General features: G+C 43.4%; 1 protein-coding gene across 6 annotated transcripts; it reads left to right on the top strand.

Moving 5' to 3' along the window:
• STRADA (STE20 related adaptor alpha) lies at positions 1-27,495 on the top strand. 6 transcript variants are annotated; one of them, XR_008443293.1, is made up of 14 exons: positions 1-84; positions 4,453-4,537; positions 6,055-6,112; positions 7,854-7,882; positions 14,654-14,756; positions 15,361-15,482; positions 17,522-17,630; positions 17,758-17,881; positions 19,116-19,287; positions 21,282-21,386; positions 23,423-23,664; positions 25,213-25,255; positions 26,013-26,288; positions 26,728-27,495. XR_008443293.1 is itself a non-coding variant. In XM_054014367.1 (13 exons), the coding sequence occupies exons 2-13, from the start codon at positions 4,502-4,504 to the stop codon at positions 26,163-26,165; spliced, it is 1,272 nt and encodes a 423-aa protein (XP_053870342.1). In that variant the 5' UTR covers positions 1-84; positions 4,453-4,501; the 3' UTR covers positions 26,166-27,495. The 6 variants fall into 6 exon arrangements, 5 of the variants coding, with proteins under 5 accessions (XP_053870342.1, XP_053870341.1, XP_053870343.1 ...); XM_054014367.1 differs by having other exon boundaries at positions 4,453-4,513; positions 26,013-27,495; XM_054014366.1 differs by having other exon boundaries at positions 26,013-27,495.

The following is a 27,495-nucleotide window of genomic DNA, read 5'->3' as shown; positions in this document are numbered from 1 at the left end:
CCGTCACGCACGCAGCGTCTCCCCCTTCTCCAGGTAACCGGGGGCTCGGGGAAGTGGCAGCGGAGCCTGGAGCCGGAGAAGAGAGTGAGTGAGGCAGGGGCGCTCGGCGCGCCTTACAGCCCCCCCCGGCCGCCTCGTCCCCGCCCCGCCCCCTCCGCGCGCTGGGTGCCCCGCCCCCTTGTCCCTTTTATTCCCCTCCCCCCCTCGTGTGCTCTGGTCCATGCCCCGCCCCTTTCCTCCCCCTTATCCCCGCCCCTTTCCTCCCTCCCTGTTGTGTGCCCCTGTCCTTGCCCCGCCCCCTTGTCCCTTTCCTCCCCCCCCCGTTGTGTGCTCTGGTCCATGCCCCGCCCCCTTGTCCCTTTTATTCCCCTCCCCCCCTCGTGTGCTCTGGTCCTTGCCCCGCCCCTTTCCTCCCCCTTATCCCCGCCCCTTTCCTCCCTCCCTGTTGTGTGCCCCGGGTCCTTGCCCCGCCCCTTTGTCCCTTTCCTCCAATCTCCGTCCCCCACCCCCCGCCCGTTGTGTGTCCCAGTCCTTGCTCCGCCCCCTTGTCCCTTTTCTTCCCCTCCCCCCGTTGTGTGCCCCTGTCCTTGCCCCGCCCCTTTCCTCTCCCTTATACCCGCCCCTTTTCTCCCCCTGTTGTGTGCCCCGGTCCTTGCCCCGCCCCCTTGTCCCTTTCCTCCCCCCCCCCCCCCCCCCCCCCGGTTGTGTGCCCCGGTCCTTGCCTCGCCCCCAGCACTTGGAGCTCCCCACCCTCTTGTCCCCATCTCTTTCACAGTGAAGTGGGTAATTAACATATTTGCAGTTATAGGACAAAGGAGGGTTAGTAGGTGGCACAGCGTATTACAGATTGGGTTTTTTTTGACCCATTACAACAATGTTTCTGGTCTGTTCAGGGTTGTTAAGTGTCCAGCAGAGTTATGAATTTAAGTTCCCAGGCTCATCTTGTGAAGGTGTAGTGCAAGTTTCCTTAAAGGATAAGGACTGAGAGAGCCGATATTGCATCATCACTTTGTGAAAAGTATCAGGAGGTAGCCGTGTTAGTCTGTATCCACAAAAACAACAAGGAGTCCGGTGGCACCTTAAAGACTAACAGATTTATTTGGGCATAAGCTTTTGTGGGTAAAAAACCCACGTCTTCAGATGTGAAAAGTGTTTGCCCATGGGTGATAGGGTGTTATTGTCTTTTATCATTTTTCTGTGCAAGTTCATTCAAGAGCAAAGTGTATTTTCACCCACGTTGTTGGGGCATTTGATGCACTGGATGAGGTATACCACATGTTGTGAGAGGCCTGTGTAGGACTCATGGATCTTGAAAGGTGTGTTTTGGCGGGGCGGGGTTGATCATCGAAGCAGTGAAGATATGTCTGAAGGTTTTGCATCTGTTGTTCTGGCAGGGTCTGGTGCTGTTTTGAATTGGTGTGTTCTGGTCTGCGAGGAGCTTGCTTCTGATGGGTGAGCTTGGCGAGGTTGTTTGAAGGCCAGAAGAGGGGGTTTGGGAAAGATTTCTTGCAGGATGTGGTCCCCATCAAGTATGTGTTGTAGTTATTTGATGATACGCTGTATCAGTTCTAGCCTGGGGTGGTAGGTGACAGCTAGGAGCATGTGATCAGTGGAGGGTTTTTTCCCTGAGTTTGAAGCAGGTTCTCCCTGGTATTTGGACGGTCCATTCTATGATGTCGTCTGCTGCTCTGGTGGAGTGTCCTTGTTTAGTGAAGGCTGTTTTAAGTGTGTTAAGGCAGAGGTTCTCAACCTTTTTCTTTCTGATGCCCCCCCCCACAACATGCCAAAAAAACTCCATGGCCCACCTGTGCCACAATTGTTTTTCTGCGTATAAAAGCCAGGGCCAGTGTTAGGAGGTAGCAAGATAGGCAATTTCCAAGAGCCCCACGCCACAGGAGGCTCTACAAAGCTAAGTTGCTCACACTTTGGCTTCAGCCCCGGGTGGCAGGGCTCGAAGCCCCAGGCTTCAGCCCCGTTCAGTGGGTTTCGCCTTTCTGCCCTGGGCCCCAGCAAGTCTAATGCAGGCTCTGCTTAGTGGACCCTCTGAAACTTGCTCGTGGCCCCACAGGGGGCCCCAAACCATTGGTTGAGAACCAGCGTGTTAAGATATGTATTCTGGATTTTCTCTTTGGTGCATATTCTGTGGTATCTGGGCACCTGGCTGTACATAATACATTTCTTGGTGTGTCTGGGATGACAACTGAATCTGTGGAGGTGAGTGTGGTGATCTGTGGGTGTCTTGTATTTAGTTTTCTGTAGGTTTCCATTGTTGATGCTGATCATGGTGTTCAGAAAGTCGATGCTGGCGTAGGAGTGTTCTAGAGAGAGTTTGATGGTTGGGTGTTGGTTGTTGAAGTGGTGGTAGAAATCTATGAGGGAGTTTAGGCCATCTGTCCAGAGGATGAAATATCATCAATGTATATTAGATATATCATTAGTTTTGCGGTGCGTTTTCTCCAGAAATTCTTCCTTAATGTGGCCCAGGGAGAGTTTGGCGTATTGGGGAGCCATCCTAGTACTCACAGCTGTTCCCATGGTTTCGCCAAAGTGTTAATGTAAAGGTGTTATGGGTGAGGATGAAATGGATGAGTTTGGCTATGTGTTTGGGGTGGATTTCTGAGCATTGTCCATTGTCTTGTTAGAAATTTAAGGCAGGCAAGCGTCACCATCATGGTGAGGGATGTTGGTTTATAGAGAGGTGACATCTATGGTGGCAAGTATGGTGTTAATGTTGTAGAGTTTCTGCAGGAAATGGGTTGTGTCCTGGAGGAAACTGGCTGTTTGTGTGGTGAGTGGTTTGAGGATGGTCTTTGAGTCCTGATATTCCTTCAGTCAGAGTGCCATGGCCAGATATGATAGGTCTGCATAGGTTCCCTTGTTTGTGTATCTTGAGGCGCATGTAGAAGTTTGTGAGGGATGAGGTTGTAGAGTTTCTCTTGGAGTTGTTTGGAGGTAGGATTTGGTGATATCCTTAAATTCCTGTGTGAATTGTGGTGTGGGATCTTCTTTGAGTTCTTTATAGTAGATGGTGTCTGAGAGCTGTTGGTTGGCGCAGTCATCATGATTGACCACTATGATGGCCGCCCTCTTTGTCTGTTGGTTGGATTTCAGAGAGCATATAGCTATCCTCTAGGTGGTGAAGAGATTGTGATGGATGTCATGTTTAAGGATTTCACTTGATTATTTTTCCCTCTTGGAACAGTCGATGTTAGGATCAAGTAAGTTTGTGTGGTTTTGTCCACTGGGGAGCGGACAGACTTTTTTCTTGTAACTGTCAGCGGGGATGATGTATATTGTATTCTGGACATTCCACACTGATCCTACTGAGACACTGCAGCAGTTCTATTTTATAAAACTTCCTTTGTGTATCCCCTGCAAGATAATGATACTTTATACTTATACAGCATCTTTCATCTGAGGTGCCTTACAAAGGTGGGTAAGTGGTTTTTATCCCCATTTTACTGATGGGAAAACTGAGGACCAGGGCAAGTGAGTGAGTTGCCCAAGGTCATGCACCAAATCAGTAGCAGAATTAGGACTCAATCAGAAGAATTAGGACTCAGATATTCCTATTCACAGCCACTTGCTTAACAGCTGTGTAACATGCTGTGTACCTTTCTGTTGCTATTCTCTCTGGGAAATTATTAAACATTTATAGTACGGTAGGACCTAGACAACTAAACAGCACTGGGGCCCCATTACGCGAGGTTCTGTACAGCTAGAGCTGAATGAAATCTTTAAACAAAACTGGCGAAAAATGCAGGTTACATAGAAACATTTTGCAAATTCATGTGGATTTCACTTACTTGTTTTGGTGGCGGTGGGTGGGAAGCCTTTTAAAAAAAAATCCCTCAAACTGTTTGTTTAGACATTTTTTAAATTAAATGTTTTGGTTTTTTATTTAAAATTACTCTTCTTTTATAAACTTTCTCTAATTTTATTTTTTAAAAATTTAAAAGCTTGAAATCAAAACTAAATGTTTTGTTTGACCAAAAATGATTTTCCCTATTTGTCTGAATTGCTAGAGAATTTTAATCTGTTTTTTTGCACAGTTGTAGTACAAATGTAGGATAAGAGTCCTTGCCCTGTGGAACTTGTAGTCTACCAAATATTGTACTGCATATCCACCTCTGTGAAATATCTTTTCTAAAGTTTTTTTTTTTTTTTTTTAAATGGTTTGTTCAGATATTTCTGAACCTGTTTGGGAAAATTCACCTTGCAAAACTTGTCACTGTGGCAGAGCTTGTTAAAGTTAATTAATACAAAACCCTTTGTGCTCTAATCTTTCAATAGTCAATAGAGCTACCTAGGTATTGATGTGTGCAACTGGAGACATGCTTTATAGAATGAACAAGATAAACAGAGCAGGAACTCATTTGTTGGAAACGCTTAGAGTGGAGACAGCTCATTTGCTTTGCCTTCTTAAAACAATTGTCTTGCTCTCATTTTCAGGAGATTTTTAATTTCACGAACTTGGAGTAGCATTACAAATCTGGATTCCATGTCTTTTCTTGTAAGTAATCCAGAACGAATTAGGGTGAGTGTTAAACAGCTTCTAGCGTTATTCCAAAAAAGCACTGGTTTTGTAAATCTTTCCCTATACACGGAGATAAGCCCTGATTCTGCAACAACTTGTGTGGGGTGGAGCCTGTCCCATTAACTTACTTGGAGCTCCACAAGGCCCTGCCCACACAGTTCTTGTTGCAGGATTGGGACCATAATCTATCTTGTTGCTGGAGAACTAGATTTTTAATTAAATACAATTATTTTGATTTATTAAAGAGAGTTACTTTTAAAAGGTATGTATCTGTGAGCTAGATGTGTTGCCAAATGCTTATAATGTGCATTTTGCTGAGTTCATTCTCTTTAGATAGTGCTGATTGTTGAATACATCTTTTTTCTGTATATGTATTGTACAAAATGATTTTATTACTTATTGTTTTATAATGTACAGAAATTGCAGAAAAAACAAATGCTGAAACTTAACTGTGTTGATGGTACCTTTGAAAAATAGATGGAGGAAATGTCTTTAAAAGACACTGTCAATTTAGTTAAGTTTCATTTATATTTTGTATATATTCGTGTCTTTTAAACTTAAAATGAAGTCTTGTTTGTTTGTTTGTTTCTTTTAAAATGGTTCCTTTTAAATGCTGGAAATCCATAAAAAAAACTGTTGTGTATAGCACTTAAACAGGAAGTAAACTAAGTAGTGAAGATACATTGTTGAGAATGAAATGTGCAACGGATCCACTTTAAAAAGGCTTTTTAATATAAAGCAGCAGTAACGCAGGTAAGGAAATGTATTGTAAATATGATTGGAAACCTGGTGTCCCTTAAAGTTAGGATGTGTTTTCATAAGTCTCAGCAAAAGATAGCAGCAAAGTGTGTGTGTGACAGAAGAGAATCTCTGACATGATCACTGTGAATGGTGTAAAAATGACCCTTTTGAAATTTTAACCTCATTCACATTGTGCTAAATACTGATACAATGAAATCCTGCTTCTTTTCAATTAAATGTGGACTCTTTCTCATACCGGCCTGCTTCAAACAGAGGTAGATTAACATAAATGTAAGTAAACTTGTTGATTGCTTCAGCAAGCTGACCAAGATTTTTACCATAAATGAGTAGTAAAATGACTCATGTTTACTGAGTGTTAGCAGTGTACTCAGTACTATACAAGCTTACAATGACATAGTCCATGCCCCCAGGATATTAGTTTATTTCTAGTATCTAATCTATCTTGATGTGAATCAAAAGTTGAACTGAGTGGATAGAGATCATGTCACTATCAGCCTTTATGGCTGCTCTGAGTTTTAAACATTTTGACTTGGTTTCTTCCAGAACATGAAAGAATAACAGTTTATCAGTATGTCTGTTACTTTTTAAATATTAATATTTACAGCTGCTGAATGAATTTTAGCTCATTTCCCTCATTGCAAAGGAGATACGTGTTAGAATGGTCAGAGTGATCTATATGATTCTGTTTTGGTTGACATAAAATAAAAATGGATGAGCTGTGGAATAACTAATTGGCTTTGGACTTTCTTCTCTAGCGGTGGGTGTCCGAAAAGTTCATTGTAGAAGGCTTGAGAGAATTTGAACTGTTTGGAGGTAAGTACTCCACGCTTCAGTAAAAATCTTTTACTTTAAACTTGAAAGCACCCATCAGTTTGGTATCAGTAAATGTGCTACATGAATGAACAAATCAGTTTATAGCACTGTCTTCAAATTGGCCAACAAAAGTAGACTTAGAAGGAAGAACTTTAGATTTTGTACAGCAGCTTCATTTTAAAGTCAGTAGTAGTACGAACTTCAGAACGTTGTAGTGCAGTCTGGTCTTTCCTGAATAACCAGTTTTTTCTCTGTTAAATACAGATTTTGAACTTGAAAAGGATAATTACAGAAACTGAGAATTTTCCAAATGTTTATTTTAACTAGACTCGGCAACAAAGTATTAAAGCTAATAGAAGAGAAGCCTTTAGGTGTAACTGTGGTCAGTAAAGTAACTATGTAAATATGGTGCCACCTTTTACAATAGATCTACTCCTTGAGTATCTTTGAATCGGGCCTACTGACTTCACTGGCAAAAAACAAGTTTTAAAACAGTAACACTTTCATTTCTAGGGTAGAGACAACAGTGTAAACTGGATTTTAATCTGCTGCTTTCATCATTAGCAAAATTGTCAGCTAAATTCTGATGACAGAATCTTTGTGACAGATGATGTAAAGGAAGCTAGCTAGATGATTAGATCCCAGGTGGAGTTAGTAGTTAGCAAAAGCTTCCATTTGACTTGTAAATTCTGCAGATTTTCCCTTCCACATTGGGCTTTGTAGTCATGTTGAACCCCATTTCAGATGTGGTTTCTATCAAACCTTTTTTACACTACATCCATTCTCACCATGGTTACAAACTATTACCACGTTTAGAAGCTATGCATGGTTTTGGCTAGCACCGTTTTTTAAAATTAATCCCTGCCTACAACCAGTCGCTGAAAACAGTTTAGCTGCACCAGTTTTCAGACATGTTTAAGCATGGGTCTACCAGAACCAATTTCAAACCTAGCTGTAGCTAGTATCTCTTTGCTCCTGATGTGGGTGGTGCTTTTTGCAGTGATTCTTCTGATTTAACTGCACTTCTAGGAAGAAAATACATTTAAAAATATCTGTCATGTTTTAATGTACAAATCTGATTAGAAACTTTGCTCTGAAATGAAGTTGTTAAACCAAAATTCAACCCAATATTAACAGCACTGTTTCATTTGATTTCAATGTGAATTGTACTTGCTTATACCAGGGCTGAATTTGGACCATTTTATCTAAGCCCCTAGCTAAACAGAAACCTTGTTATAAGTGTCCTTGTCGAAATGTGGATTTTTGTTACCTCGGGAAACTTGGAATTATGTAGAATTTAACTGCTACTTTCTACACTGGTTGCATTCCTCATTAAACTTCCAAAATAGTTTATCCCAAATATTTAAATCCATCAGATGTATTAAACTATTTCTTTTTAAACAATGGGTTTAAGTTTACAATCTAAAAACAAAACAAATCTCCCAAACCTATGTTTGTCTTGGTAAATGTATGAACAGTAAGACTAATTGAAACTGTGTAACTTCCTACTTTTAGAATTAGGTTTTTTGATATGTTTTCTAATGTCTGTTACTTACTGTTGTGATGTTAATTGTAAGTTAAAGATTTTGCCTGGGAATATATCCTTATACCTGTCTAGTACCTAAACTATGCTTTGAGGGCATATACTTTATTTATTTTCATAAATATAGTCAAACTATGTTTTGAATGGGTATTTGTTTGTTGAAGAAAACATGGTGAACAATTAATTTCTTTACTCCAGAGCAGCCTCCGGGTGACTCTCGGAGAAAAGTAAGTGATTTTTTGCAGGCTGTGGTGCTGTGGTCCATTGCATGGAGATTATTCCTTGTGGAAGTTTGATTTTCTTTCTACCTTATTTTTATACTTCATCATCTGTATATTTAGCTTTACATGTGTGAAAACAAGTTTCACCCTGGAAAGGAGATTTTGGTGTGTGGTTTTGAAGCTGTTGCATGTGACGTTTCAGCTGTAAATCTGAGATTTAATTCCTTAGGCTCACATTTTCAAAAGTGGTTCTGAAAACAGGGCCCAAATTGTCTCAGGTTGAGCATTCAAAACCAGTGCCCAGTTTTTTCCTTTCTCTTCCCTATGCCACATCTGCAAAAAGAGACTCCAGCATCAAACTGAGAATTAGATAACCTTCAGTTTCAAATGGGACTTCACCTGCTGAAAACCCATTGGCATAGCTCCCTTCAGAGCCCACAGTAACAGTCTTGAGCCTTCAACAGGTGCTGCTACCTGCTTAGAGAAATCTTTTCTGCTTGAGGACTGATTCCCTAGAGAGCTATGGAATTCCCATCTAAAAATACATAGTGTAGTCCAAAACAGGACAGTCTGAATCTTTACCTGTAATCCATGTCCTATTCATGGTCCTGATTAAAGCACCAGTGGTGTGCAGTGTAGACGTAGCCTAAATGAGAGGCTATCCTGGGCTTTTAGACATCTTTGCAGTATTGATGCTGACTTTCTTTCATTTACAACAAATCTTATTCCCCTAGATGGTTGTAGAAACAAGGCAATAGTTACTTAATCAGGGAAAGGAATTGTTTTTAGTTTGAGTCAAAAGTGAGCAAGAGAAACTTGGGAAGTAAAAAAACAAAACAAAACCTTCTATCTTCCACCCAGCATTGAATCCAAAATCTAATCCACCAGCGTTTGATTTGGCAAATGCAAATAATTTCTAAAAGGCCTGAAATGCTAGCCCTTAATGAATGTCATACTTCATGCAAAAAGCAACAGAGGGTCCTGTGGCACCTTTAAGACTAACAGAAGTATTGGGAGCATAAGCTTTCGTGGGTAAGAAGTGCATCTTGCAAGAAGTGCATCTGAAGAAGTGAGGTTCTTACCCACGAAAGCTTATGCTCCCAATACTTCTGTTAGTCTTAAAGGTGCCACAGGACCCTCTGTTGCTTTTTACAGATTCAGACTAACACGGCTACCCCTCTGATACTTCATGCAGCTAATCACACGTTTCTTCATTTTACAGCTTTCATGATTTTTAACTGCACACCAAAAGTTATCCTGTGTGAAACTCTCGGGGAGCTTTTTTGCAATATTTCATAAATAACATTTCAGTTTAACTTTTTTTTTTTTTTTCTTCAATCTCATACAGTGTTTAACTTTTGAGTAGAGCCCCTTCTGCATACTGTGATTAGTTGTAGAGTTTTCAAACTTAATGTTTATCTGCAGAGAGGTGAATCAAGGTCTCTAATGTACTGAATTATTTCTAAAGGGGAGCAGATGATACATTCTATTTTGGTTGAAACAGCCTGCACCATAGTTAAAAAATAACGTATTAGATTTATTTAATTTTTTTTGCATCTGTTTTGTTGGCTTCTGCTAAATTTGGAGTGCATTGTATTAAAGCAAACCACCTACGTAATGCACAGTTTCAGAGCAGCTGTCATTGCTGCAGAATAATTTTCATCTCCTTGGTGGTACCTTTCTGCTTCACAGGCCTCCATCTGCCTCTGTTTCTTTCCTTTCAGTCCTGCCATTGACAGGGGTGAGTGGAGATGATGGAAAATGTAACGAACGGGGCATTAACTGTGAAAGTCAGAATTGGTAGGAATAGTTAATGGAAATCTAGAAATAAGAATGGGTAGCAGCCTTCGATTCACAGCCAAATGATAGTTTGTGTGACATAGTGGCCAGAGCAAAAGATTTGGAGCTGTTGGGATTCCAGATTCCAATCATGGCTGAACCAAAGATTAGCGTTTACCTCTTTGTGCTTCAGTTGCATGAGCTGAAATAATATAGTGCCTTTCACTGAGGTTATTACAAAAATTAAACCTTGTCCTCTCCCTCATTGGGGTAGGCATTATCCCCATTTTACAGATGGGAAAAGGGAGATACACTATATCTGTATTACAGAGCTTGGATTAGAACCCAGGAGTATTGACTCCCAGTTCCATTAGTAGAAAGCTTATAGAAAACTGGATGCTTTATCTGAACTGGGGCTAATTTATGGTAGGAAACAAACTTTCAGTGGCCAAGGATAGTGGACTTATTGACCTGATGGATCTTTCCCATCTCCAACTTTTGTGATTCTACAATTCCTGACATAGGGCAAATCTTCCATCATTTTGATGCATTAATTCAGCACTGATTGCCCTAGATACTGAGGATAAGAGATTTTAAGAATAGCCTTTTAATTTTTCAAGGTTAAAATGATCTAAGGGCTAAATGCCCCTAATAATAATTCGTATTTTGAGAACTCTAGTTAGCTTACATTTAAAAATGTGCAGATAATTTGAACAACTCAGATTCCCCAGTTTCTGTTAGTGACAGTCACTCTTGACCTGTTCATTGATGTGAGGTTTTGAGTTCCAAGCAAGTGATGGATCGAGCTAGTATTTGGTGGTGCCTGCATTTTTCTGGTGGTCCCATTAGTTTCTTCGGTATTTAAGCTTTTTTTTAGTTTAAACTAAGCTTCCAGACCTTTGATACAATGTTGTCTTGAGTATGTAGGTTGACTAAAACAATAGCTCTCTGAGGTTTATACTCTCCCCTTCCCCTCAAGTAGAGCGTTGACTCTGATATCCAATAATGCCATTGTTAATATTGTCTACTTTTCACTGTTAATCATTTTAGCAGAAACAACCAGCCATTTTGGAATTATGAGCCGAGCTTGAATACCGTACTATCATCTCTATCTTTTTTTTTTTCTTCATCTGATTCCTGATTTCAAGTAAACTTCCACCACTGATCTCTTTACTCTCATTTGAAGAGTCAAATCTGTTTGGTTCTGGTTTGATTTAAACACGACTTTAACCTTTGAAACGTTTTAGTCCCAATTTTTTTTTCCTGTTAGAATGGCAGGTGTGAAATTGCCTGTTCTGTAGCTTCCCCTCTTGACAGTTAGTTTCAGCAGCTGGAAGTATAATCTCATATAGACCTAGTGGCCCAGTGTCTGATCTCACACAGGGTATATAACCTGTACAATCAGCCTAGATCTTGTGAATGCATTGCAGCAAGTTTTATACGATATAGCCTATTCACCCACGTTCCTAAAATTAGAATTGGAGCCCTTAGCATTTCTCTAATAAGAGTGCATTTACATATAAATGTATTGAATCGCCATGTGGCCAAAACACAGATGAGTGAGTACATAGTAGATGTGTTCTTTTTCATTTCTCGTCAATGCCTGTGGAGACTTCTGGCAAACTTTTACCCTTTGCTAAACTGTCTCTTCCTGCTTAAGAGTAAACTGCTGGTTTCCTTGGCTCCCAGTACTTTAATTGCGGTAGAAAAATTGGGATCATATGTTCATGTAACTGACATAATCATCAAAGAAAGAATGTTGAAGTTTGCCAAAAGCTGTGTTGTTGCTTGCAACTTTCTAGGGATTCTGCCTTGCTAGCCAGCATAATTGTTTCAGAAGCTGTTAGTCTCTAGTTTGTCCCAGCCAAGTTTTATGCCAAATCGGATTTTCTTAAGACTTCTTAAGACCCGAGTCTAAAACTGGGTTAAAGCCACAAGTGAAGTTTGGTCTAAACCTGATTCCTAGTGGACGCTTATCCATATTGCCAAAGCTTCAGTCAGTTTGCCAGAGGTTCTAGCTGTCTGCTTAGAAGAGCCCCATCATTGGAACACGAGCACTGCAGGTTTAATAGCATTGTGCGCGGGACTCTCCAGAACTGGAATAGGTGGTGGAGCTGGGGCTCAGGATGGAGGTGCATTAACAGAGCCTAGGACTGAAATATTAAAGAATGCTGCACTCAGTAATCATAGAATATCAGGGTTGGAAGGGACCTCAGGAGGTCATCTAGTCCAACCCCCTGCTCAAAGCAGGACCAATCTCCAGACAGATTTTTGACCCAGATCCCTAAATGGCCCCTCAAGGATTGAACTCGCAACCCTGGGTTTAGCAGGCCAATGCTCAAACCGCTGAGGTGGCCTTGTAGAGCTGTGGGAAGTGGGGCCAGGACTGGAATAACAGAGGGCACTGCAGGTTAGAACTAAGGTATGTTGATGGAATTGGGAAGCTTATGTAGCCAGTTTCATAACATTAAAATCATTTGCCAAATTCATGCATAACATTTTAAAGAGAACTCTGTTTTCTAATGCATAAGTGGTGTCAGCTGTTAATGTTAGGGTGCTGGAAAAAACCTTCCTTTTGTCTTTAGAACCAGTGGATTCAGGATGCTTCTAGGACCCCTTTACTTCTTGGTAGTGTCCTTATCAGCTGTTGCTTAAAGAAGCAAGTATTTAATATTTGAATCAAGAATGCTTTAAAAACAATCATTAGGAGATGGAGTAAGTTTTTTTGTTTTAAATAAGTTAGAACTAAAGTGTTCAGAATATATTTTAGCAGCAGTTCTCAAACTTTAGCAACCCAAGGACCCCCATTTTTATTTTAAAAATTTTGCGGACCCCCAAGTCTCCCCCTCAGCCCCAGGCCCTGCCCCCACACCACTCCTTCTCGTCCCCGCTCCACCCCTGCTCCTTCTCTTCCCTGCCTCTTTCTGCCCCCTTCCCTGAGCACGCCCCATCCCTGCTCCTCCCCCTCCCTCCCAGCGCTTCCTGCACGCCAGGGAACAGCTGTTCCCGGTGTGCAGGAGGTGCTGGGAGGGAGGGGAGGAGTTGATCAGCAGGGCCCGCAGATCCCTGGAGTACCCTTGCAGATCCCAAGGGGTCCGCAGACCCCAGTTGGAGAAACAGGCCTTGTCTACATCAGGGCCGGCTCCAGCATTTCTGCCGCCCCAAGCAAAAAAAAAAAAAAAAAAAGTCGCGATCGGCAGCGGCAGTTCAGCGGCAGGTCTTTCGCTCCTAGAGGATTGCCGCAGGTGCCGCCGCCCCTCTCCCTTGGCCGCCCCAAGCACCTGCTTGTTAAGCTGGTGCCTGGAGCCGGCCCTGGTCTACATTATGGAGCTTTTTGCCGGAATAGCTACAGTATGCTGGCAAAAGCCCCCTAATGGAGATGCAGCATATACCAGCCAAAGGAGTTCTGCCAGCATAGCTGCACCATTTCCCCAAAGGACATTAGCTATGCTGACCAAAAGTACCCTTCTGCCAGTGTAATTGCATCTACACCAGGGGTTTTGCCGGCATAGCGGTATTGACTAGGGTGTGAGATTTTTTTCACGCTCCTAGCTGACATAATTATGCCAGCAGAACTTTGTAGTGTAGACCAAGCCATAGTGTGGGTATGGTTACAATAGCCTCTTGTTACTTAATGGCTTTTTGTCATTGCATTATACCTCCTTCTTTCAGTGACAGAAAAAAGTGTGTGTTTCCACTTCCACTGCAGCTACAGGAGAGTGAGTTGTGTTGTTTTTTTTTTCCCCTGCTGCATGCATCAATAGCAAAATTGTCAGGAAAGTCTGATTGTAGAATATTTATGGCTGGTGATCTGAGGCAGAAAGGACACACCTGGGTTTCCAGCTCCCAGGTGGAGTTAGTGTTTCTGGCAGTTTAGGAAAAATTCACCTAATTCAAACTTGACATAAAATGAACAGATTTGGTTTGTTGCAGAGAGAAAAATCTGGAGCCTCCTTGTGTCACTCATCTAACTATAAGCGTAACTGAAGGACAAAATACACTGCAATAATGGAACATGCCTGAACACTATGTATAGACTTTTCTTGCTCCTCTGAAACCCCCCCACCGAGGAGAATTAGAATGCAACCGTGCTTCTAATGCTGCCAGAGATTGTGGCCTCTTTTTGCACATATCAAATCATTTGTCTGTTTTTGAGACAGGCTCCTGTAATGCAACTTGGACTGTAATGCCTGTGTGTTGAATTGCACAGCTTGTTTTTAATCAGTTGTAAGCATGACTTAGCATGAACAGAGAAGAACATTTGTCTTTTCAGCTTGTGCATGTAGATACAGCAGGGAGCTCTCTTAGTTGTAGTGAAAAGATGCAAGCTGGCAGACGTGGGACTGCTGCTCCCGTGTTCATTTGTACCAGCTCTTTGTTGCAGCTAAACTTTTGCTCCCGTTTGGGACTTCTTTCCATGTGTGTCTGATTTATGCATCTTGGGCTTTTCTTAGTTGGTTCATCCCTTCTTCCTGCAGCAAAACAAGTTCAACTTTGTCAGCCTTCGCCACAGAGAGAGCATGCATGGATTAACAGTAGCAACCTCAGCCAGGAAAAGCTTCTTGCCAGAGTGTAAAAAACCCCCCACCATAGAAAGGCCTTCAGTTTATCACCCCTGAACAAGCAAACAGATGATGCAGAAGTCTGTAAAGAGTGGGAGAAACCTGGCTATTGCAAAGGGGTGGAATAATGCTGTCATGTGGAACAGTAATTGTCTTTGTTAAAATCTTTTTTTTAAAAAGACCTTCTGGTTTATAGTAGATGGTTAAATTACCTTGTTTGGTTACATGTCATAGAAAGCAGCTGTCTGGCTTTTCTGGAAGGAGGTATCTTCTGGGTTTCAGTTTGTGTTAAAGATATTTACAGCAGACACTGCTAGCTTTTATACTCAAATATGTCCTGATACTATGAGCATGTGCAAAAATATAATGTGGAACAGATGATCTCTCTACTAGATGTAATTAATATCCGTTTCTGATTTTTATCTTGCTCTTCTAGACCAATGATGCGAGCTCCGAGTCGCTAGCATCTTCCCCTAAAAGGGACACCATGAGCAGCTTTTTACCAGACAGCAGCTGTTATGAGTTGCTCACCATAATAGGTAATGTTCCCAGAAAAACACCTAATTCTCATTCTTCGTGAAGTCTTCCTTTGTAAGGTACTGAATTTTTCTTGTGTGGTGGTTTTCAGAAATGTAAAATGTCCTTTCTTTCTTGTTTTGTTTTAGTAGTAGTAAAATCATTATATAACCATGTAAATTAAGATGGGTTTCTTGTCCTGAAGCTCTTACAATCAAAGTAAAAGATAAATACTAGATGAGAGGAGGTGTGGTTTTTGAGGTTGAAGCAAAAGGGTATCAGCTGGGACTCTTGAGTCTCATACCTGGCTTTGCCTGGCTTTCCCTGTATGGCTCTTGGCAGGTCACTTCATCTCTCTGTGCCTCAGTTTCCAAATCTGTAAAATAGGAATATTACTGAGGTACCTCCCAGCAGGGTTTTAAGTAATGGGTTTTGTATGCAGAGTGCTCTAAATTGGAAGGTGATGTAGAACAAGCACATTTTTATATTAGACAAGACCATCGAAAACAGTTAAAGTGAGAGACGGGATGAGGGTAATTGCTAAGGAGGAAGTGTTGGTGGAAGCTCTCCCACAACACACAGTCAATTGTATTTGCGTTTATGGGGTTAATCTCACTCTTTTTTCAGGCCACGGCTTTGAGGAGCTGATGACGGTGAACCTGGCCAGGTATAAACCATCAGGAGAGTATGTCACAGTCAGAAGGATTAACCTGGAAGCCTGCACCAATGAGATGGTGACATTCTTGCAGGTGATGCTACAATCTTTAGAATGGGGCACAGCATCTTTCATGTATATTGAAAGAACATGACTCCTAGGATCTCAGCTGCAGGTTGTTTAATGTTTTCTAAGGTGTCCATTGCTAAGTATCTAGGATGCTGTACAACTTTAACACAAAGCAACAGAGGGTCCTGTGGCACTTTTAAGACTAACAGAAGTATTGGGAGCATAAGCTTTCGTGGGTAAGAACCTCACCCCTCTGAACTTTGACACAGTAGTTGCAATACTGGCCCACAAAGACCAATTATCCTAATGAAGAAATTATCAAATTAAAAAACCATTGTAAGGTGCTGGCAGTAGATACTCCTTCAGACTGAGTTATAGTTTTGTAAATGTTAATTGGCGGATACATCTAAAATTATTTTGAAGCTGATGGTGGAGTGTCTAGAACAGGGGTCGGCAACCTTTCAGAAGTGATGTGCCGAGTCTTCATTTATTCACTCTAATGTAAAGATTCGCGTGCCAGTAATACATTTTAACCTTTTTACAAGGTCTCTTCCTATATATTATAGACTTATAACTAAACTATTGTTGTATGTAAAGTAAATAAGGTTTTTAAAATATTTAAGAAGCTTCATTTAAAATTAAAATAAAACACAGAGCCCCAGCACCGGTGGCCAGGACCTGGGCAGTGTGAGTGCCACTGAAAATCAGCTCGTGGGCCACCTTCGGCACGCGTGCCATCGGTTGCCTACCCCTGGTCTAGGGATTAGTGCACTGGACTGAGTTTCTAGTGTTCTGGGTTCTCTGGAATCAGCTCAGCTGCTCTCTGGTTATGAGCAAGTCACTTCTCTGTGCCTGGTTTTTGAATTGTGAAATGCGGATCTTTGCCCATCTCACAAGCATGTTGTGAGGTGATTCATGTTTGTAAAGTACTTTGAGGGCCAAGGTGGAAGTTGCTCTGAAAGCAGAGTATTATTCTAAGGCAGTGGCTCTCAACCTTTCCAGACTACTCTACCTCTTTCAGGAGTCTGATTTGTCTTGCGTAGCCCCAAGTTTCACCTCACTTAAAAACAACTTGCTTACAAAATCAGACATAAAAATACAAAAGTGTCACAGTGCACTGTTACTGAAAAATTGCTTACCTTCTCATTTTTACCACATAATTATAAATCAGTTGGAATGAATAGATAAATAGTATGCTATATCGAGCAGTATAAACAAATCGGTGTCTGTATAAAATTTTAGTTTGTACTGATTTGCTAGTGCTTTTTATGTCGCCTGTTGTAAAACTAGGCGCAAATCTAGATGAGTTGATGTACCCCCCCCGGAAGACCTCTGCGTACCCCTGGCTGAGAACCACTGTTCTAAGGGGATTGTTCTTCCGGTTAAAATCAAGACTTGTATCTAATCCGTTCTCTTCTAAAGGATTATACGTTGCACTTGAAGAGGAAGAACCCAATGATCTTTCCGTACCAAACTGCTGTAATCGCATCCTATGTGCTCCTCCGTTTCAAAAGAAGATTAGTGCAAGGAAATATTGTATCAAGTTCCAAATACAGGCGCTCTGATGCCATAATTTGTTTATCCTTCTCCAGTAAATTCATTCAAATAGGTATTAATGTTGACACATCATGATATAAACACCAAGTAGCCCTTGCGCAGAGATTGTCAGAACAGATATTTGGGGTGGGGATTTAGTATGTGTGTTCTTTGAATTAATGTAAAATTTCCCACATGACTATTCCTTTATGCTGGAAGTTGGGATTGCCAGACATGTTGCACTAACTTGGGAGCTCCTGGATTCAGTGCTAAGCAACTATTGCCTATGCACAGACCTCGTCCCGGGAAAATCTTACTCTGGTGAGAGATTATTTTAGCTGTTATATCTTCCCTCTTTATCTGCAAAAGGAGAGACGAGAGCTTCTCAGGTGAAGAGTAGATTCAAGTCAGTCTGTTGGCAGACAATCAAAGTGCTACTTTTCGTCCAGTTTAACCTTCCTCTGTATCATATCTGGAGTTTTGTATTTATTTATTTTGTACTGATTCAAAATATCCTTTTGCTTTTAGGGTGAGCTTCATGTGTCCAAACTCTTCAACCACCCCAACATTGTGCCGTATAAAGCGACCTTCATAGCTGACAATGAGCTCTGGGTAGCGACCTCCTTCATGGCTTATGGTAGGTGGAGAGGAGAATATGTTTGCTATCTAACCAGGCTGCTTTAGCATCTGTGAAATCATCTTTATTTAGGTGAGTGTCCTCTGTTTTTCCTGCTCCGTCAAAAAATGTTTCTTCATCTCTTTAGGTTCTGCAAAGGATTTAATCTGTACCCATTTCATGGATGGAATGAGTGAACTAGCTATTGCTTATATCCTCCAGGGCGTTCTGAAGGCTCTTGACTACATTCACCATATGGGCTATGTACATAGGTAAAAAGGAAATTGCTCTCTGTATCACTTTCTGTAGGAAATGCTTACAAACAATATTCATCCAGATGGGACTAGGTATCTCAAGGGATTTGGAATAAGAATATGGTTTGCATCTAGCTTGCCAGTGCAGGGGAGCTTGTCTTGCTGCTGCTGTAGAGAGCTTTATTGTACATGTCCATTGTCCTGTCCTGGACTTCTCATTACCACAGAAATAGTACTTTAAAAAAGCAAACCGCCGAGTGTTCCTGAGGCAAAGTGTACTGGTAACTTGGGGCTAGATGACGCTTTTGCTGAAGTAAACCCTTCCACGGGGTCCCCAAGGTGGAAAGATGAGAGGAGGGAGGTTGTGACAGCAGAAAACAGCTGCATCTTCCTTTTTACCAGGGAAGTTGGAAGGCTAGCTGGGAAGAGGGCATACTCAAGGGATATACTAACTTCCATGGAGCCCCAGATAGGAATTAAAGCTGCCCCCTCCAGTGGATAGGCAACCATCTGCCGTCCCTTGGGTGAATATTCTTCTCTATCCTTAGCGTGCAGAGGGGTCTTTCTGATGTAGTTTACGCCTCTGTGTTGAGGCTTCAGTGAAGCGGGTCCATCTGTATTTTATGGTGGTTGTAATGACCTCACACAATATCCAAGCAAAACCTCTAAGGGAATGAGCAGATTGCATTATTCCCATCCTTCCATCATTGTTCACTCTACTGTCCCAGTGTCACGTTAGGGAGGTGATCGCCTATTCCTTCATCCAGTGGAATGGCCAATAAATTACGGTTTCCTACTTTCCAGGTACTTTCACTTTTAGTTCTCTCTCCTAGCTTTTTTAGATTAATGGTACAAAGTTGCATTTTTTTTTTTTAAGAGATGAGGCTTTATTTATGCTTATGCAAATATCACCTTGCCAAGCAGCAGATATTTATCTCTTTTAATCTCTCCTCTTAAATCAGTGCCTCCAGACCCTTAATCAGATTTATGTTTTTCCTGATAAACACTAACATGGCTGCCACACATACTTGGACTTAGGTTTGAAAACCTGATTATTCTAGGCTATTGGTACTCACTCTGTCACATATTTTCACTGGATGTTCAATGTGCCTAGGCTTCAGAATATGCCTTCCTTAAATCCCTATAGAATAACCTTCTCACATGGATGCTGGTAAGGAATTTAACATCCTTCTAAGGTAGATGATCCTTGACCATGTGTTGACTTCCTATTTCTGGTCCCCTTTGCTTTAAGGAGTGTGAAAGCCAGCCACATCCTGATCTCTGTGGATGGGAAGGTGTACCTCTCAGGCCTGCGCAGTAACCTAAGCATGATCAACCACGGGCAGCGGCTCAGAGTTGTCCACGACTTCCCCAAGTATAGCATCAAGGTCCTACCATGGCTCAGTCCTGAAGTCTTGCAGCAGGTATTGTATAGAACTACTGTCATTTCATGGCTCACTCTCCTCTTCTTTGTCAATGTTGACTTTCTCACTAGTGGACAGAGACCCCCCATGTCCTTCACTGTTGCTGGGATTTCTTGCCAAGAAGCAAGGAACTATTTTCAGGCTAATTTTGTGGCCTGGGGAGAGCATCTGATTGTGTAACAAAACTTGTATCATGGTTCTTGGAAAAGGCAGCACGGACCTTCTTGGAGTCTGATTCTCCCCCACCATGGGTTTCAATGGGAGCTACTCTGATTCTGCAAGCAGGAGAATTGGGCCTTTGGCATTTTAATGACAAAACTTGCCTGTTGTCCTGAGTGGGTCATACTGCTCTGGACCCCCATTCCAGACCCCCATTCATGTCAACTTGGCATTTCATATCCTGGTGGCAAGCGCAGCCCGTTAGCCGTACTGCCCCCATGACACTGAACGTGAGCCTTCTGAGTTGCCCACAGAGGCATCTTTTCATTCCATAGGGCAGTGGTTCTCAACCAGGGCTCCGGGGCCCCCTGGGGGGGCCTTGAGCAGGTTTCAGGGGGTCTGCCAAGCAGGGCTAGTGTTAGACTCGCTGTGGCCTAGGGAAGAAAGCCAAACCCCCGCCCCGTAGGGCTGAAGTCTGGGGTCCTGAGTCCCGCCACCCGAGGCTGAAGCCGAACTTAGCTTTGGGGCCCCTGTGGCGTGGGGCCCCAGGCAGTTACCTTGCTTGCCACCCCCTAACGCCGGCTCTGGATTTTATATGCAGAAAGCCAGTTGTGGCACAGGTGGGCCGTGGAGTTTTTATAGCATGTTGGCGGGGGGGCTCAGAAAGAAAGAGGTTGAGAACCCCAGCCATAGGACATCGTATTCAGTGGTCTCTCCATGGCAACTGGGAAAAAGACCGTTTACTCTCCCACAGATAGGCACCTGGGGTGGCAGGAGAGCTGCTAAAACAGACTCCTTTAAACTGGGTGGAATCTTGAATGCCAGGTCTGTCCCTTAGCCCTTGCTAACAGCCCTCATGCTGTCACCGTAGCATGTTCATGAGTGTAATAATGCTTGTCTCTGGTCTTGTTATACGCATTCCCTTGTGTTGTCAGTCTGTTCCCATGGCTCTCTGGGTTTCTGGCTGCTCACTGTTTAGCGCCGCTGTGCTGTGCATTGCTCCCAAAAGTTAAACCCGAAGAGACTTTCAGCGTCACCTTTCCTCCTGATGAGTTTTCATTCTTTCTTGGCTCTTTTTTCCTTTAAAAACAGCAGCAGTGTAATCAGCCCGGCCTGAGGGGGAAGCAGGTGATCAATGGGGGCAAAATAAGCCTTCAGAAGGGCCGGGACTAGAGCGTTGGTTATGGAGTTTTGCGCCTGTACGGGGGCTAAGCTCCAGAGGGGAGTCTGCGTAGTTGTGTGAAATGGAGGGGAACTGGATGGAGCACGCCCCAAATTCTAGTTTCTGAGTTACGGTTTACATGAAATGGTCATTCTCTTTCTGTATCTAAAAGAATGTATCTTGGGTATTTATGTGGCCCCCGTTACCAAGTGCTGAAGCACCTCACAGTCTAATTGTCTTTGCAAACTCCTTGTGAGGTAGGGCAGTGCTATTATCCCCATTTTACAGATGGGGAGCTAAAGCACTGAAAGATTAAGTAACTTGCCCAAGCTCACGCAGGAAGTCAGTGGAAGAGCAGGGAACTAAACCTGGATCTCCCAAGTCGCAGACTAGCGCTCTAACCGCTGGGCAGTCGTCCTTCTGTCTCCTTCCAAAAAAACTGATCACCAGCACACACAGAGCTACATTTTCTTTTAAAAACAAGCAACCTCAAACCTTGTTGCTTTGTAGTGTGAAACATCTACAAATACTCTGTTGTGGGAACCGGGGTACTTTGGTTTAATTGTTGTTTTTGTCCTTCCCCTTCAGGTACCTGATCAGATTCCCACATGGATAAGCATAACACTTCACTGACTTTATAGCTAATTCTCTCCATCCCACTCTTTGGTTCTAGAATCTCCAGGGTTATGATGCAAAATCCGACATATACAGTGTGGGGATAACAGCCTGTGAACTGGCAAATGGCCACGTCCCATTCAAGGACATGCCTGCTACTCAGGTAGGGATTACAAGCTGCGTGGGCTCTCCTTCCATCCCAACCTGATAACGGCATGCCGTGCAGTTAGGAAATTGAATTCTGTATCTGTCAATAATACCTAAATGCAAAGAACCAAGTTACTGGCAGCAGCTGTGTTTGTAATGAGATGTGACAGATTCTGAGCTCTTGAGGTCGTGAAAGATCTCTAATGGCACTCTGCACAAAAGTAAGGGTAATAACCCTCGCCTCTCTTCTTTCCTTTCTTACCTGTTAAACTACTGCTGACTTCCACTCTACCAGAGTCTGCATCTCAGAGGTACATAAAGGCATACGTAGAAATTAGCATTGGAAAAGATCTATTAGGTTATCTCCTCGTCAGCGCAGAATTGTTCCCTACAGTAAATTTTCTAGTGTTCTGTCTCCAGTTTTCTTTTAAATGTTCCAAAATATGGAGTTTCTTCTGAAGGCCTCGGTTGTAAGATTATTATTGATTGACTTGACACCTTTTTGGAGTTTTTTAATGTGTAATAAAACCTTCCCTTTTTTTCCTCTTGGGGCTGCCTTTCTTTCCCGGAGCCATTCCTTTAATCTTAATCAAATCCATAACTCAAAGGGATTCCTCTCTCCACATGTTGTGTGGATTTCTATAAAACCTGAGAATCGAATGCACCTCTACCTCGATACAACGCTGTCCTCGGGAGCCAAAAAAATCTTACCGTGTTCTAGGTGAAACCGCGTTATATCGAACTTGCTTTAATCCACTGGAGTGCACAGCCCCACCCCACCCCGGAGCGCTGCTTTACCGCGTTATAGCCGAATTCGTGTTCTATCGGGTCGCGTTCTATCGGGGTAGAGGTGTATTACAAACAGTGCAGTAGACAGAGAATTGAAGACCGTTACAGTGTCTCCTCCAATACCAGTCAAGAGCCTGCTCCCATTGAGGTCTCTATCAAATCTTATCGGTTACAGTGGAAGCAGGAGCAGGTCTATTCAGTTCAAAATAAGTCAGTCCTCATTTGCAGATTGACCAGAGCAGCTTGGTGTCCCCCTCTGTTTTCTCCCTGGGAAACATTTTAACATTAGTAGGGTTCTGGGGCACACCTTGAAAGACAGATTAGAAATGTACCATCCTACTGCTAGAAAAGTCCAGGTACAGAACTTGATTACTGAGAGCAGTGGTAGATGGGTTGTTACATGTCACCTGTGCCAAGTTGGAGCGTTCACGCTTCCTGAGCTCTGGTGTCCAGTCCAGATCATAACATCACTCCCAAACAGAAAGCATTGTCCTGTGCATTCCTAGATAAGTGTAGGGTTATTGGAGGTTTGTTATGTAAACGGGCCCTGGACGTGCTGCTTTCTCCTGATCTACTCTCCCCTTTCTGCTTTTTAACCCAAATCAACTTTCACATTGAGCCACTTCATGAAACCTTGGTGCAAGAATGAAGGGGACTAAATGCTGCTGAGGGAACCAGGATCCAACAGGAGCTCCAGGAGAGCAACTATCCCAAACCAGGGGAATCTAATATGAAAGCAGAGGTGTCCTGATCTCCTCCCTACAACCACCTCCGCCCTTCAGGAATGTGGCATCAGTCCAGGTTATAACAAAGAATTAAGAACTTTGCCTGCCTCTTGGATTAGGAGACCTACAGACTTGCCATCAAGTATGACCGCTGCAAGGGGCTGAATGCTGCACTGTAACGTGTATAACTGCTCTGACTTCATGGAACCACGCAGCAGGCTTGATACTGTGAATTTCTGATAGGTTGAGAGCGCTCTGGAATGTGCACGAATGGGCCCTGTGTGAGAAGGGAATTTGGCCCATAAAGTTCATGTAATACAATCTGTTAGAACAGCAACTCAGGACACTAGTGTCTAAGTCCTGCAGTAAGAGCAGTGCTGAATGAAAATACAACACATGCAGACCCTGGACCCACTTGCAGGACACAATTGAAGATTGTGGCAGAGTATTTAAACTTCAGATACACCCTGGCCTGCTCTCTTAAATGTATCTAGTCTGTATCATGCATGTGACATCCTTTCATCCAATTCCATTTCAGATGCTGTTGGAGAAGCTGAACGGAACTGTTCCATGCCTGCTAGACACCACCACGATCCCTGCCGAGGAGCTGACCATGAAAACATCCCGCTCGTGTGCTAACTCCGGGATTGGTGAAGGGATGGCAGTTAGCAACGTGAGGGCCGCCAATGGGGAGTCAACACTGCACCCTTACCATCGGACTTTCTCACCCCACTTCCATCACTTCGTAGAGCAGTGCCTTCAGCGTAACTCCGACTTGAGGTACAGCCAGAATGGGAATGCTTGGTTACAGATCTGCTCTAAACACCATTCGGGGCTTGGCTACTGTAATTATGGACTCTGTGGTTTAAAAACTGTTTTAATCCTGATCTTTCACCATGGCTTTTGAGTTGGGTCTCAGTATTGGCGTTTCGTTCAGTGATCTCTGATTAAAAGCATGGCTGTGTGAAGAGGTGCCCCATATGTACTGCAAAAGCACTGTCCGGAATACCTATAAATATATAGCCTGAAAGCGGTTAGAATATGTAGCACTTTGATAGGACCTTGCATCAGAGAACCCAAAGAATTTCAGTTATTAAGCCTCACAACCTTCTTGGGAGGTGTTTCCCTCATTTTACAGATGGAGAAACTGAGGCAGAGGTTAAATGTCTTGCCCAATGCTGCACATTGAGTCTGTGGCATATTGGGGAAACTAACTCAGGATTGGCGACTCGTATTCCCACTAGACCACGTTGTCCCAGAAACCGTTTCATTATCCAACCAGGAGAGCTCCGCTTGAGACTTCAATGAATAAAAGCTGAGAACGGAGCAAGAACAGCATTTCCTTTTCTAGTTAGCCAGGGCCGGGTTGTCATCTTACTCTGTGGTAAACTTCTCTGTAACTAGAATAGACTATTCATAATTTGGGCTTGCAGAAGTTTTTGCTGTGTCCTCGGGTACAGCTTCTTTCGCTGTCCAGGGGAGAGGAGTATACAGGGCAGCGATTGTCCTGTGATAACTGCATCACACGGCTTCTCAGTTAATTGATTGCTCTGTCTTCAATCATGCTGCTGTCTTAGGCTAGGTCCACACTACCCGCCTGATTCGGCGGGTAGAGATCGATCTTCTGGGATCGATTTATCGCGTCTCATCTGGACGCGATAAATCGATCCCAGAAGCGCTCCCCCGTCGACTGCGGAACTCCTGCTCGCAGAGAGGAGGAAGCGCTGTCGACAGGGGAGCTTGCCTGTGCCGCGTGGACCCCAGTAAGTAAACTTAGTTCGATCTAAGAAACGTCTACTTCAGCTACGCTATTCTCATAACTGAAGTTGCGTTTCCTAGATCGATCCCCCGCTCCAGTGTGGACCAAGCCTTACGGAAGGAGCTACAGATCCCATGGCCCTTTGAGAAATCTTTAGGGATAACCTGGTCATTCTGGCCAACAACTTTGCCTCTTGTGAAGCAGATTCTGATGGCAAAGGTACTTAACTCCTTCCGTTGTCAACCCCCCTGGGGATGCCTAGAGGATAAAAGTTGCTACGGCGTATAAACGGGCAAGGTACAGCCCTGAGTTAGGAGACCAGGATTCTGTTCCAACCTTCGCCACTCGTTTGCTATGTGACCTTGGTTAAGTCTCATCCCCTGTCTGTGCCTCAGTTTCCCCACTCAGTAAAATAAGAATCATCTTGCCCTATATCTCACAGTGGGTGAGTGTTTGTAAAGAGCTTGTAAAGACCCAGAGGAGAGCTGTTAGAAGATCAGTGTCATTTACGCTAATCACATTCAACTCTTGTATGGTGATTCGTTCCCTTCTAATTCTCTTTTGTACAGGCCAAGTGCAAGCACCCTGCTGAATCATTCCTTTTTCAAGCAGGTAAAGTGGTTCATTTAATCTTCTGGTAGAGGGCTGTGGCCTTCCCGTGGTAACCCCTTCTTGGGCCGTTTCCTCAGCTGTGGGGAGCAGAGTTCTGAGGATGGGGGTGAGAAGACGTTGCTGTTGACTCCTCCCCTCTGGATAGCTCAGCACTGAAAGCACCATTTAGCCGGGGTTCTTGCTAAACGCCTATAGCCAGGAAGGACCAAGTTTCAAAGAGCTTGGCTTGCATGGGTATGTTTGGGGACAGCCTATTAGTTGTACAAAATCGTCTTAGCTTTTTTCTCTGGTTATAATCCGAACTCAAATCTCATTGAATTTCCCTTCTCTTCCCCCCCCCCCCCTTTCCTAATTTGTTTTTTGGATTTCATTAAGTCCTGGGCTCAGTGGAGGAGGGGGTATTCTGGCAGCAGTGCCAAAGATCTTGCCCTCCCCCAAACTCTGCCGGCCTCTCCTAGTGGCGGAGTGCCATCAGCACTGTTTCTGAATTGGCAGAGAGATGTCCCTAGAAAAAGATTGAGGAGGTTTATCACCAAGTTTAGAGGGCACAGTGCCAAACCCTGCAGCGCTCCTAACTCGGGCAACAGAAGGTTGGGTTAGACGGACTGACGTCCCTGACCAGCCAGTATGCTGTGCTGCTGCTATTAGTCCAGTCCATATTGTGATGTCATACATGTGGTGCGAATGGTACTAATGCCGTAAAACCTTTGCCTCTGAGAACAGCTCAAACCAAAACTAACTCTCCCTCTGCCTCCAGATCAAACGTCGTGCGTCCGAAGCACTTCCTGAACTATTGCGCCCTGTCACACCAATCACCAACTTCGAAGGTACGCGGCCACAGGATCCCAGTGGCATTTTTGGACTGGTATCCAGTCTGGAACAGCTAGAGGTGGATGACTGGGAATTCTAGAGCAACGTGGCAAATAATACAGTTCCAAGCCCTTGAAGGAGCTTTCTGGACATAGTAATTTATTGACCCCTCTCAAATGAAGCCACGATGAATGTTACATGCAGAAGAGTTTACATGACTATGGTAAGGAACTTCACCTGTTTACTTGAGTAGAGCCTGGAATCACCCTTGGACAGAAACTAGCTGGAAAAAAGGATCTGTTTGTAGGAAATGCTGAATGTTTCCTGCTTGGTGCCAGGAGCCTCCCAGCTCTTGCTATTAAGCACCAGGTATAGGCTGTATTCGTTTTGCTCGCCAGAGTTGAGTCAGTCCCAATTTGTTGGTCTCCATACACGTCGTTTTCCCCATGTTACTGACTCTCTAAAGTTCAGAGGGTTCTGTGTGTCTTTAGCCTAGCTTTAGATAGACCCTTTGTTTTGTTCCTTTACAAGGGTGCCTTTGAGACAAATGTGGGAGAGGGGAGAAGGAATGCAACTCTTCTTAGACTTGGCGGTCTAGAAGAGAATGTCCAGGTTATCACTGTGGCATTCTTCTCACGGGGTCACTCTTTTGGCAATAACAGATGTAGCCTGCTGCTTTAATTGAGAGGAAAATGGAAGACCAGACAGCACTGGAAAAAGGTGTCCCCTTCTATTCCAGCCATGCTCGGAGGCTTGGAGATTCCTCTGCACGGCTGCATTCGTCTCTTCAAGGAGACGGGTAGATCTTTGTTGTTGTTTGTTTTTAAACTCTTGCCATGTGGTGCTGAATGCCCTGACGTGCAGGTCAGAAGAGCTTCTGGGACTAACCAGCTGCTCCTGCCCCTTCATGTAGCCACCTCAGCCACCAGCTGCATTTTTTAAAAGTAAGATGTAGTTTTGAATGTCTTTGAAACGGCACCATACTATATTTTACAACACATGCCATTTGTCTGGCTGGTCTCCTCCTGCAGCAAGGCTAATGTCACTACATGAAACGTGCTGGCCAGCTTCTGTTTCTGAGAACCTACCATGGGAGGGGGAAAGGTAAGTTGGGAGCTCGCTCTCTGTGTGCTGCTTTCTGTGCAACTCTGTGCCCTGCCATGGGCGGAGCCTCTGCTGCTGTGGCAGCTTCTCCCTTCACTGTGGTGGTCCGGTTCTCTAGACTGCATTTTAAGGCCTTTTGTTCATCCTTTCTAAGCATCATAGATCTTCCTTCTCAATGAAGCACTGAGAATCCAGTCCTGTACTGGTGGTCACCGAGAGCAGTGGTGCTGGCAACAAGTCCTTTTTGTGTTTATAAACTGTACTTGAACCCGAATAAAGTTTGTTACTCTAGTTTTGTTGCCAAAACAAATAAAAATGTAAGTATT

The sequence above is a fragment of the Malaclemys terrapin genome, chromosome 25 (assembly GCF_027887155.1).
Source record: "Malaclemys terrapin pileata isolate rMalTer1 chromosome 25, rMalTer1.hap1, whole genome shotgun sequence".
NCBI lineage: Eukaryota > Metazoa > Chordata > Testudines > Emydidae > Malaclemys > Malaclemys terrapin.
Note: the sequence above shows the minus strand (reverse complement) of the source record. Positions and strands in the feature narration are given on the sequence as shown.

What these genes read in the sequence shown, in the direction of transcription:
- STRADA (XM_054014366.1), top strand. Translation starts at nt 4,502, where the DNA reads ATGTCTTTTCTTGTAAGTAATCCAGAACGAATTAGG. An exon ending in GACCTCCTTCATGGCTTATG is followed by an intron (nt 17,631 to 17,757) that starts GTAGGTGGAGAG and finishes TCATCTCTTTAG; the next exon opens with GTTCTGCAAAGGATTTAATC. An exon ending in CATATGGGCTATGTACATAG is followed by an intron (nt 17,882 to 19,115) that starts GTAAAAAGGAAA and finishes CTTTGCTTTAAG; the next exon opens with GAGTGTGAAAGCCAGCCACA.